This window comes from Miniopterus schreibersii, assembly GCF_964146895.1.
Source record: "Miniopterus schreibersii genome assembly, chromosome: 14".
In the NCBI taxonomy this organism is placed as follows: Eukaryota; Metazoa; Chordata; class Mammalia; order Chiroptera; family Miniopteridae; genus Miniopterus; species Miniopterus schreibersii.
Window position 1 is genome coordinate 10,249,385 of NC_138114.1, and position 12,702 is coordinate 10,262,086.

Below are 12,702 nucleotides of genomic sequence, written 5' to 3' on the forward strand. Positions count from 1 at the left end.
AAGAGTAAAATATAAGTTTCTTATGGTGTTTATCTATACAATAGAAAGTCCACAAACAGCACTAACTATGTGTAATTATACAGTATATGATTATGATCTGTTTTTATCAATGAAGAAAGTTCAGATTATTTAATAAATTTTGTTGGAGAAAGAGAGACCAAATGTATGTTTACGGGGGGGAGGGAGGGGCGGTGAAATAGGTGAAGGGGAGTATAGTTAATGAAATTGTGATCAGTTTGCTCGGTGACAGGTGATGGCTATTATTAATAGGATGATCACAATGTAAGGTATAAAATGTTCAATCATTATATTATACACCTGAAATTAATATAACTTGTGTAATATTATATACCAACCATACTTAAATACAAAAACTTTAATTAAAAATAACTTTATTTTAAAAAATACTGTTCCTAATTTCAAACTACACACTAGTATAAATGTCAAATAAATTATGACTATGTATAACCATACATGCATGTATGATAAATAATAATAAATTATGCACATAATAAAATTTTAATAGTTAAGTTAGTAAAATCTTTATTTTATTTTATAGTGAAGAAAACCCAAGTATTAACACATATGAGCTTTTTATAAAATAACTGATAGATTGATTACATAAAAGGCAAAACTTCTGTATGTTTCAAAAAAACACCATAAAAAATGAATCAAAGAGCAATCTGGAAAAATCACAACATATACGATAGTGCACAATTTATTATCCTCAAAATAACAAACTTCTTTAAAGAAGGCAAAAAATTTCAAAATTTGAACAAAGAAAAAAATTTCAATCACAAAAGTAGAAATGAAACTGATCAATATATAAATAAAAAATATTTAACTTTGCTGGTAATCAAAAAAATTCTATTTAAAACACTAGTGAGATCATTTTCCCGATACGATTTTCCCTATAAAAGCAGCAACTGAAAAATATCATTTGGCCCTCCTACTGTGCTCATGACACGTTAACTGATGTAACTTCTCTTGAGGAAAAGTTATCGAAGTGCGTCAAAAGTCTAGAAATGTATCCATAAGACATAACCTGTACCTCAAGGTAGAGAATTATGCATAATGTTCGTCAGTCTCTGTAATCATGAAAAATTGAAAGCACACTAGATAGTCCAGCCTAAATGTTTAGTAAAATGATTTATATTACGTGCTTATAATGTTACACTCTTTACAGCAATAATTTAGCAGAACATAAAATTACATAATGTTGTGGGAGAAGGGTCACACTATATAAAGAGAAAAAGCAGATTATAAAATATGCATAGAATGATCCCATTCTATACAGAACAAGATGTTAATATTTCACCCTTCCTACCTCAGGTTTGATGAAAGTATCAATATCATGGATAATACACAATGAAGTGTGAGACAAATCACCACTTGCAGGATTTAGGGAGGAAATAATCAAATGACCTAGAACCATTCCATGCACTTGATGTCCCTCTCTAACTGTGACAATATAGGAGGGGCAGGACAGAGATGGGAGAGAAAGCCAGCTGGGTCCTGGGAGCCCGGGGACAGAGGCATCTGAATGGCCTGCTCTCTAGAGGAACAACAGATGTGTCAGTAGGTCCTGTGGACTAACTAAGGGCCACACAGGAGAAAAACTGGCTGGGGGAAGGGGAGCTGTCTGAAAACCAGCCCAAGATGTTCCTGAACAGACAGGCGGACAGTCCAGCACCTTGCCCAGGTGGCCTGGGCTGCCTGGAAGCCGAAGCTAAATGAGGAGAAGCATCGGCCAGCACGGCGAGGGAGCCGAGCAGAGCAGGGCGCTGGGAGAGGCCGGGGCCGCCGGGCTCCCCTCGGCCCCGGAGCCCTGCTTTCCAGGCAGCGGTTAATAACGAAAGCCTAGATTCCACACGAAATGGGTAACCAGTTGGAAGGCTATGCACTGAAATGCTTATTCGTGGTTATCTCTGAACGGGGTGATCATGGAAGATGTTTTCTTTCTTGTAAAGATATTTATCTTCGTAGTACTCTGGAGATGGTGTGTATTTGCATAAGTTATTGGTAAATGCTAGGTGCTTTGTACAACTTAGCCGGGTAGACTTGAAGATATCAGCAGGCAAATATATGAAAACACCATAGACCTGGTAGCATTTATGGACTTTATGAGGTCCACGGGGGCAGGGTCAAAATCTGATGTCTGTTACTCCCCTTTCAATGCCAGAAAAATGACAGTAAGAGTTACAGATTTTACATATTAATCCATTCTGCCAACAATGCTTTAATGGCTCCTGGAGGGCAGAGCAATGGAGGAGACAAGTATCCTGAGCAGATTCCAGTCTGGAAGACACCTCCTCTCATCAGTACAGTTTAATGGACCAAGCGCAAGTGGCTGTCACTCTACGCTTTGAGCCCTCAGGAATATTTTGTTTCTTCGTCTAATTTATTAAAGAAAATTTCCTTTCCAGGACCACGTCACCTATCACCATAGAGTCCTTTACACTCTAGTACGAAAAATACTTGTGCAGTTGGGCAGTGTGAAGCCTGTGCAACAGCAGAGAGCCTCAGCACCCCGCGTGAAAAGCTCACTGCAACACTTCGACCTCGATTTGTCTTTCCTGAGCAGCCCAGACCTCCCCCTGCACTTTATGTGATTTTGTATTGTGCCCATTCTTATAATATTTGAGGTCAGGTAATATGACACATGCTTTTTAATCCCTGGAAGCACCTGTCTCAGGGCCTTATACACTGTGGAGTTAAAAAGGCAACAATACAGTTAAAATAAAAAGCAACCATAAAGATAATAACAGATAACATTTATGGAAGCTCACACTACTTGCCAAGCACAAACTGTTCTGAATGGATTATTTTATTTAATACTCATAATTGTATGCATTAGAGACTAGACAACCTTATTTTATAAAGAAGAAAACCAGAACCCATTAAGGTAACTTGTCCTATTAAACTATTAATAAGATTTTAAATAAAAAGCCATTTCTATCTCTTGCACATACTGCACGCTTTGGAGCCTATAATTCCATTTAAGTGAATGCAGTTTACTAAACTATGAGTTTATTGACTGTAGGAGCCTTAATTATTGTTTGAATCCACAGAAAGGGGCATGAATGTATGAATGAATTAAAGGATGAATGATTTCAACTGTGCAGTTGACTCCACTTCTGAATGGCTTGCAGGGGTAGCCTGCTCTGTACTGAGGGTTTTTTTCTGTTTTAACCAGGATTACCAGAGGATCCTTCTATACAGACAAAGAAACCGAGGCTCAGTTACCCTGTGATTTGCCAAAAGCCACATTGCTCGGTACAAGCGGTCACAGGACTAGAACCCAAGAAGATTATGGGGCTTCCTGGAAGCTGATCTCTGCTCTCCAGGCCGGCTGGCAGCCGCAGGAGGCGGGGCGCAGGCGCATGCCCCTCAGGAACGCTACGCTAGCTGGTGCTCCTTCCTCCACTGACGGCTACATGCCCTTGGTCCTGACCACAGTCCGCCCCTCTCACTGCCTTTTTTCTGAAGCCCTGCCTACTATCCATCCTTGATCAGAATGAATTCTGAATGCATATGAGGGTTTCGTTAACCTGACAGCTATCTGCCTTAGATATATTTTTTAAAAAGTTAACATCAAAGCACTTTATAAGTTTGATTCTTGTGTGTGTAAGTATTCCTGAGTCCAATTAACTACAGACTCTTTGCTGGGGAGGGGAATAGGTTTTTGGAATAGCAGGTCTGAAGTCTCAGGCTGGGGCCCCAGTGAAGACACTGGTCACAGCTGCCATTGGGCCTCTCAGAGTAACATCCTGATTTCATCTCCCCAAATGCATATAATTTGAAGTTTTAGTGTTAGTTCTTAATTAATTGGCAAAGATGCACATTTCCGATCAACTCTGCATTGCCTGGGGGAGATTAAAACACAATCAGAAGCTCCAGTCCTCTGTTAACTGGGATTTCACTAAACGCAGCACACACTCGGAGAATGGAGGGAGACGCAGAGAGGAAGTGACAGAGAGACAAACAGGGATTCAGAGAGAGGGTGTTGGAGGGGAGCTTATTTCCTGAGCAGAGAGTCATTCCAAAGATATCATGAGCAGCAAATTAAACGATCCTTCAGCAAGAATTTTGACAGGAAAATTTCATTAGGGATTTAAATCTCTATGGAAGCCCAAGTTACTGCATTAAGATAGGAAAATTGTGCAAATATTGTTCCTTAGACTAATGTTTGCTGCAGGTCATTGAGTTTTATTCAATGAAATTTAGAGTGATAAATGTCATATTGAAAATAACAAGAGGAGGGAGGGGGCGAGGGAAGGAAGGAAAGAGCCTTGCATCGGGAGCTCAGGCCCTAGAGTTATTTAGATTGGAAGGTAGACTCCAATATTAACCAGCTGTGAGACCTTGAGCAAGTTTATTTAACATCTCTGAGAGCTAATTTCCTCATATATAAAATGAGAGCTCCTGCCAGTAACTCTCTGCTAGACCATGATTGTGAGAGTTTTAATGAGATAATCCAGGTAAAGCCCTTTGGCACAGAGCCTGGCACGTGTAAATTCTAAACATTTATTAGCAGGATTATGATACCGAAAGTGGGCTAATGTTTATCTCACACTGACTTCTTGTCAGTGTTGGTGATACTAACCTACCGGTATTGTTATTATTATTTTTAAATTTTTATTTATTGACTTGAGAGAGAGAGAAGCACTGATTTGTTGTTCCACTTATTTATGCATTCTTTGGTTGATTCTTGTGTATGTTCAGACCTTGCGGTATCAGGAGGACACTCTTAACCAACTGAGCTACTCGGCCTGATTAGGTGGTCATTGATGAGTACTTAGAAAATATTTGTGAAATGAATTAATAATTTCATAAATAAATAGATGATGCATGAGTGAATGGAACATATAGTGTTTTTCCCAACTAAACTGTTTCTCAAGGACTCACCCATAGGCCTCTCACTGTTTATTTATTTGTTTGTTTTTGTTTCAGGGCATTCTGGCATTTTGATTCACATAATCATATGCCACTTTGTAGAAAACCAGAGAAAGGTTCTGTATGCTTCCATAACCCAAATATTTAAAGTTCCCTTTTTGGCATTTGTTTTTTCCCATCATTGTAACAAAGGATGTTCCTGTTGCAATATTATATGAACATAATTTTCCATCTTGCTGTTCTACTTAATAACAATATTTCACACAGCAATTATTTTCATGGTAATTTAATAAAACATGATAGATGTGTCATATGATGTTTTACTTAAATATATTCTTGCTTGCTTTTAGAATGTATGAACTGTTTCACTAATATGAATATTGTTGCACAAAATGTTTTTATGGATATGAGACATAGGTTTTCAGGGTTAGTGACTGATGACGGGACCACTTTTCTCTGAGGAGTACACGGTCTTTACTGTGAACCTCACCTTCAGCCACTGTAGCGATGGACTGTGGTATCCAGTTTGGGGGCAAGGGCTGGATTATTGTTTAAAGGAGATTATTTTAACCATTTGTACCATATCCAAGCCCTACCAAGTACACTGTGCTTGATAGATAATTCACGACTATATATGAAAAGAGAAAGGGAAGCAGGGAAAACAAAGAAGGAAATTAGGTAAATGAGACGGAATGAAAGAAAGAGAGAGGGAGAGGGAGAGAGAGAAAGAAATCAGCAGGCCCATTCTTCTATGTAAACTTTCTAATATTCCAAATATATGTCTCCCTACAACTATACTTTCCAGACATCAGCTTAGCATGTGACCAAATCACAAGATAAAAAAGATATGACATACTCTTAGTAACTGCCCGTAGCCGGGGAATTTCTGGAGACCAGAGCCTCACTTTTCAGAGAACTGCGAGAATCCATGGCTACCGTCACTATTTTTTTTTTTTTTTCCACTTTTCCCAAGGAGAGCTAACTTTGCAAAGAATAGAGTCCCTAATACTGTATAGTCACTGGCCTTGCCAAGGCAAAACACAATCAAGTTAAACTAAAGAAAACATTTCCCCTTTAAAAAATTTTTACATTTTCCGGATGGAGCATAGCTAGAAATTCAGAGGCAAAATGAAAACAAGCGTTTTGAAAAGGTGTTGAAAGATGGTTGGACATACTCATTGCCCAGCAACGCGCACACTCACGGAGGGCGACCTGTCTGCTGTCAATATGCAGGCTTCTCTCCAGGGTATTTACGCCTGATTGGTATTCAGAAAACATAGCATTGCCTTTACAATTTAGAAATGCCTGTCATTATCGTCACTGGACAAAACTGCTGACTCAATAAAAGTTCCTTCTCCTTAGAAGTGACTCCGTTATAGAGTCATCACAACAACAGAAGATTATTTACAGATAGAGTAAAAACTTCCCATTCGACCAGAATTGGACATAATGGTATACAGCATTACTTTTTACTACAGATAGAAAAAGAAACTAATGACTAGCAATATTTCTTAGTGGGAAATTGTCTTCATTCACTAACAGAAAAAAAAGGCATAAGTAAAGCAATCACTGATATGCTAAAAATGCGGTTTTCCACAGATTGTTTGAAAACTTGTTATATAATTTTATATGCATATTTCCATACTTCAATAAGTAAGATAACAGGTTAACAGATTTAATATTATCAAAAATTACCAAGCAGAGGTTGGTACTTTAGTTTCTGTAGTTTCTATAACATTTTTTGGATAAATAAGAAGTCCTTTTAGTTTCTATCTCCTTGCTTTCCTAATGGGGTGGGGGGGGGGGCACCCTGAAAGCTGAGGGAGCAAATTTTGATGAAGTTCGGGGAGGTAGGTGCAGTGCAGTTGAATGTGAGACCAGGCCTGCTCCAGAAGGCTGGACCTAGACCTCCTTACTTCCGAGCAAGCTTTGCACATTCACATCTGTCCCCAGCGGCCACCTGGCCACTTGCAGACACACGAGCCCCGATACAGCCTTCAGCTGACCAGTGGCCGCAGCTCAGGGTATGGGCGGCCTATAAATTGTGTTAGAGAAAAAAAAGGCTTGACCTACTTGGATCCGATAAGATGGAATCGGTTTTCGGCAGAAATTGATCACAGCGGACTCCTTGGTAGCCTTCTTTGCACCTGAGGAAAGGGAATAAATAATAAACATCTGCATGTAGCTGGGAAAGTTTCAAGACTGCAGCAAGCAAAATCGCCAAATACATAAAATAAATACATGTGAGAATTGCATGTTTTTGCTTTTGTATAATTTGATTCAGTCTGTTTTGTAACATCAACGGTCAGATTTTAGACTCTATTTCTGTGCAAAAACACCCCGGGTCTGCTTTGTTTTTATAATTTTATATATGCTACCTAATGAGCAAATCCGATACTTTTTGAGATGCCCCTCGTCGCAGTCTCAGTAGTGGTCGTGCTCCTATCGCTGTGCTGGATGCAGGTGTGCTTTGCTCTGTGCCACACACTGGTCTCTAAGAGGTTGCAGGTGTCCTTTCCAAAGCACCGTATTGCAAGTGTCGTGTTTCTAATAAAAAAACGTTTCTTATGCAATTTACCCAATATCAGTAGATTTGGGCTACTGTTTATTTTCTGTGTGTCTTATTAGTTTTTTCCTTTGCTAAACTTTTACTTTTTAAATTTTTTTTACTTAGCTATTCTTCAAGTCTCTGTGGCTCGATTGGCCAGAAAAAACATTTCTTTCAGATGTGGCAAGATCTCTGCGTTGCAAGGCCTCTGTGCATTTTCCATAAACTCACAGTTTTCTCTCTTCATTTTCTCTTTTATATTCAGCAAACATGTGCAAAGTGCCCGCTTTCTGCCAGGCGTGGCACAAGGCAACTTTCCTGAGGCCGCACAATTTGGAGGCGAGGAATTTGCCTGGAAGCCCCTGTGATGAGGCATGTCGCCTCTGCCCTGTCACCCTGGTAGGGCTGCTGGCTGCCTCGGACAGCCTCAGCTCGTCAGCTGGCAGGTCAAGGAACAAATACAGCCCAGGCAGCCCAAACCCCAGCTTTGGAACAGCCTCTGTACGGGGCACGTGGCATTTAGTGGTCGGCGTGACACTTAATCTGTCATGCTACAGTTAAGCAGGGAGGCACCCATCGTTGCTGGTGAAGGAATCTGTCCTGCTTACAGAGGAGGCAAGCATGCTGAGAGCATAAAAATCAGATTTACAAAAACGATCCTCTGGTAGGTAGAGATCTATGAAATCAACAAAAGAATTCAAAGGGGCGGTTCTGTCAGAGGTGGGGCTGTGGATTCTTTCTCTAGAATGTGCTTTGTTTTCTGGGTAATAAACTATTAGATAAAGTCCATTGCAACTGGAGCAGCAACACTGAAAGGCACCTGGATAATTTCCTACCTCTAATTGTGAGTGAAATCGGAATTTGGGTGATGGGAAAGGTTCCTTTTAGCACCGTTTTAAGACTGGCACTCCTTAGTGTATTTGGCAATTTTCCTCATACACTGAGAACAAAGACTTCTGATATGTGGACACCCCAGATACCCAACAGGCTGTTGAAAAATAAATGTTAAAACAGCCACATATTTTCATAACCTCTTTAAAAATTCATTTATTGTCCTTGAAATAAAGCAGGTGTATCACTAGGTTTAGAATGGCAAAAAGTCAGGAAATACTGAGGACTGGAGCAATTTCTGATGAAAAAATAAATAAATTCTTGTTCTCTGGAAGCTGGCCTATTGATGTTAGTTCGCCTTTGTTCAGAATTACCGGAACCATGGTGCTTTATTTTCATTTCCCCTTGAGTTACCTGCTGGGTGTGTGCTATAGTGTGCTGTAACTTCTTTCAGGTTTTTATTTCTGACATGTGGACGATTTCCAGCGCTTCAGTTTTTGTAAATTCATTTAATATGAAATGGTATCCTAGGGAGATAGCTGCTATAAGGGGAAGTGTTTTTTGTGAGTGTGTTTTGTCTTGCTTTTCAAGGGTTCTTCATAACTTAAGATGCATTATTCCGTTTGTGAGAAAAAGGAAATAAGGAAAGATATTTGAAAAATTTCAAGTTTCAAAAGAATTTTCAATGAATTTAAACCGACTCTGAAGTGTTCAGGCCCCGTGGGTATCAGGACAAATGCACAGTGAGTGCCCTTTTCCTGCCTTCGTGCCCGGTGCTGTAGGTACATCAACCCTGTGTGACGATATCAGAGCAGCCCGGCCCACGCTAGGACGCCTGCCACAGGCTGTGTGACCAGATGTGCGAGCCCCACGCTTTTGTTAAGGAGGCAGTGTCCCTCCTAATTGGTGCTGGGTTTTAAAATGGACAAATTAAAATTTCCATTTAAAAATCACACATATGTCACCTTGATAAGTTCAGACCCATCCAAATCCAAAGACAGAATGTGGCAAGCAGGAAATGCCAATGGAGTGGACGAACTTTATGACAATATTAAAGACTCAGAGTGAAGGGAGAAAGTCTAAAGATGCACTGCTATTGCATAAATCGAGTTTGGCGGAATTTCCCAAAATGTGATAAGCAGCTCTTCTTCTGGGAAACATCATTGCAGGGTGGTTTTGGTTTTGGTAGTCTGGGGGAAGCTTGAGCATGCTTTTCTTAAAGAGTTTTGCTTTTTGATAGATACAGGTACAAGAGCAAGAGAAATCCATATAATAAAAAATGCTTCCTGTTTGTTCATCTTAATAAAGCATGACCCAATTTAATCAAAATTTTGAAGTATATGTGTAATCTTTAATGATGAATAGATGTTTTATTTAAAAAAATACATGTTTTACCTTAACCAGGTTAATATTCTAGTATTTTTTACTCTGCATTGCTTTAAAAATTCCCTCAATTCATCATCACCATTCTCAGAATTTCCTTATTCCTGAGAAGCCTTGCATCACAGAGATTTTGTTAAAAATAGCAATATTCCCTGGTGGTGTTTTACAGGTAAGTTTAGATTCTACTACTGGATGGCCAAAGAGCAGGGACCTGGCTTAAGACAGAAAATATTATCAGCAGTGAAACAGCTACAAAGCAAAGACAGTCTGCAAGAGTCGAGAAATTTTACTTTGCAAAAAATATCCGTCTTAAATTTTCTGTGTTTATCAGCTCTGAGGTGGAGGAGTTGTCGCTTTGGAAACCAGCAAGTCCTTGATAATATAGCTTGTTTAGCTTATTTCCAAATTTAAAAGACAGTGGGGAAGAGCATAGGTGGAGAGACAGTGTCCAAAGTAGGGTAGAGCAGGGCAACCTCAAAGAAGGGAGATCGGCCCCTGGCAAGGAAGTGGGGGAAGAGCTTGGAGACTGAGCCCGCTTAAGTGTCAGCCAGAGGCTCCCATGGGAAACCAGCACCCCCCTTTGTGCAGGGTGAGCGTGCAGTTCCCCGCAGGCATCGCTCGCTCTGCCCCTACGGCCTCTAGCTGGGCCCGGCCGCCCGCTTGCCCGGGCCTCGCACAGCAATCTGTCCCTGTCACGCGGTTTTCCCTTCTACTTTGTCCCTAAGGAAAGCCCAGCTTTCGGGAAAAGCTTTGAAAGTACACCTTGGGCAACAGTGAAGAAGAGACTAAAACTGACGGAGGAGAGAATACAAACAGCACAGTCGTCGGCTGTAGCTCGCTGCTGGTTTTGTCCCTGTGGCAGCGCAGGGCCGTCCACAGGCCACCCAGCCTGGGCGTGGAGGCACCGAGGGGAAGGCTCAGAAACAGTCCCATCAGCTCCCATCGGGCGATTCTGCCCAGACGGGCGTGCTTTGGGCCCCCGGGAGTGGTGACCAGGCCACCAGCCGCAGCGCTAACTTCACACCATTCCCATCTCTCCTCTTGCAACATTCATATTTGTCAGCTTATTTCTGGGAACGCTTTTTCTGAATAACAGCTAAATTAGGGCTGATAAGATTAGTGACTTTGACTGAAAATTGAGGAACTCACACTTGTGGCCAGCAGCCTCCCCATGCATCCAGATTATTATTCAATTTATCCCTCTTCTTCCTAATAGGAAAACCAAGCCAAACCAGACGAACACAGCACAAAGGGTTCCACTGAGGAAGCTGCGCTATCCCCTCAGTCCTCCCTCCCGCTTCCCTGGCCATTCCCTCGCTGATGGAAAGCTCTGCCTCCCTTCCTCTCCCTGCGGCTCTGCCTTCATTGTCAGGGCCTTGATTACCCACAAGGATGACCCAGCCAGCACACGGTCTCTCAGCACGTCCTGCTCATCTACATCATGATTAGCAGTGTTGAGTTCACAGTCTTCCTTCTCTGCTTAGTATTTGCATGGATGTATTTTTAAAAATATATCTTTATTGATTTCAGAGAGAGGAAAGGAGAGGGAGAGAGAGAGAAACATCAGTGATGAGAGAGTCATTGATGGGCTGCCTTCTGCACTCCCCCTGCTGGAGATCGAGCCCGCAACTCAGGCACGTGCCCTGACCGAAAATCGAACCTCGATCTCCTGGATCCTAGGTTGATGCTCAGCCACTGAGCCATGCCCACTGGGCTTCATGGATGTACTTTAGGCAGATCACTGAATATCCCTGTTCCTCAGTTTCAACCAAATAAAGTAGAAATGATACCAGGAAGCAGAGAAATGAGCAATCACACCTTGTTAATATTATACGCATGCATTTTGCCTATTTTTATACCTACAGGCCTTCTATTTATCATATCTGCAAAGATGCATTTTACATAACTTACAGGGAGAAAAGTAAGAAGGACAGAAAATTTTTCAAATGTTTGCTTCAATCCCTGTGTAGTGCCTGCCTGGTCTCTGCATATCCTTCGGAGAAAGTGTGCATGCCTCCTTCGCGGAAACTGAATTTTAGACACACAATTTAAACTAGCAGAAATCAATTAACTTCAAAAGAGAGACAGTGGTGATGTTACAGGAAAGGAGACATTTTGGCAGTGATATACAAGTCTGCCAGTTTTAAGGGGCCTATTAAAAGCTGATTTGAAAAACGCACAGTCCCTCCAGGTATTTTTCTCTGTGCCCTGCCAGTTCTGCTCGGCATCAGTGTCAGTCCTTGGTTGGGAAACACGGAGAGATCATCAGGCATTTAAACCTCACACCTCAGAGGCAGGGTGGTTTGGGACACCAGCTGGCTTTGAACCCAGGATCGGCTGTTCACTGCCAGCTTAGCCTTCCTGTGCCTCCATTCCTGTGCAATGGAGGTAATGGCTGTATCTCCCTCCTAGAATTCTTATTAGGGAAAATGACATGAGACCATGTGGGTAATGGTAAGCATTCAATAAATGTTAGTTTTTCATATTCTTTGAATTTGGAGTCCTCATCTAGCTTTTCAAGTGAAGAAATGGAGGTTCAGAAAGATTGAGTTTCATGTCTTAAAATTACACAGCCAGTGTCTGAACTAGATGCAGACTCAACGGGGGTTGACTTTAAATTCCTTGCCTGACCTGTGGCACGTTCTGCCATTCTTCATGGAAATTCAGTAGTCACATAAATCATCATACACCTTTCCCAAGATTAGTACCTGAAAATATGGCCCAAATATTATGAAGTGAAGCCATGATTTATGGTAAGAATTAAAGACCTAGATGTGTAAGTTATGATTCAATCTCAAGATGTTCTTAAGCAAACCATAGAGAGCAATCGTTGATTTAAAGGCAAATTAGCTCAGCTTCATGTTAATCAGAAAGGTAACCACCAAGTACGGATGGAAAACTCTAGTAATGCTTGGTGCTGATGAAGGAAAATGACATTTCTAGACTTCAGGCTGTCTTCAGTTAAAAAACAGAAACAAAACAAAGACAATGGAGTTTCAGCAAGGCCAGTGAGTTGCCTGGTCTCGAAGAGATGGAGAGTACAG

At 41.1% G+C, this 12,702-nt stretch overlaps 1 protein-coding gene across 2 annotated transcripts in view; it reads right to left on the reverse strand.

The window, feature by feature from the left end:
• NRG3 (neuregulin 3) overlaps positions 1-12,702 on the reverse strand; it is a gene marked incomplete at its 5' end in the record, with an annotated part of 953,079 nt that overhangs the window by 202,702 nt on the left and 737,675 nt on the right. For both annotated transcript variants that reach the window (XM_081158127.1, XM_081158126.1), the window contains one exon: positions 6,970-7,043. In XM_081158127.1, the coding sequence (XP_081014253.1) occupies positions 6,970-7,043 (74 nt within the window). The remainder of the gene's footprint in view (positions 1-6,969; positions 7,044-12,702) is intronic.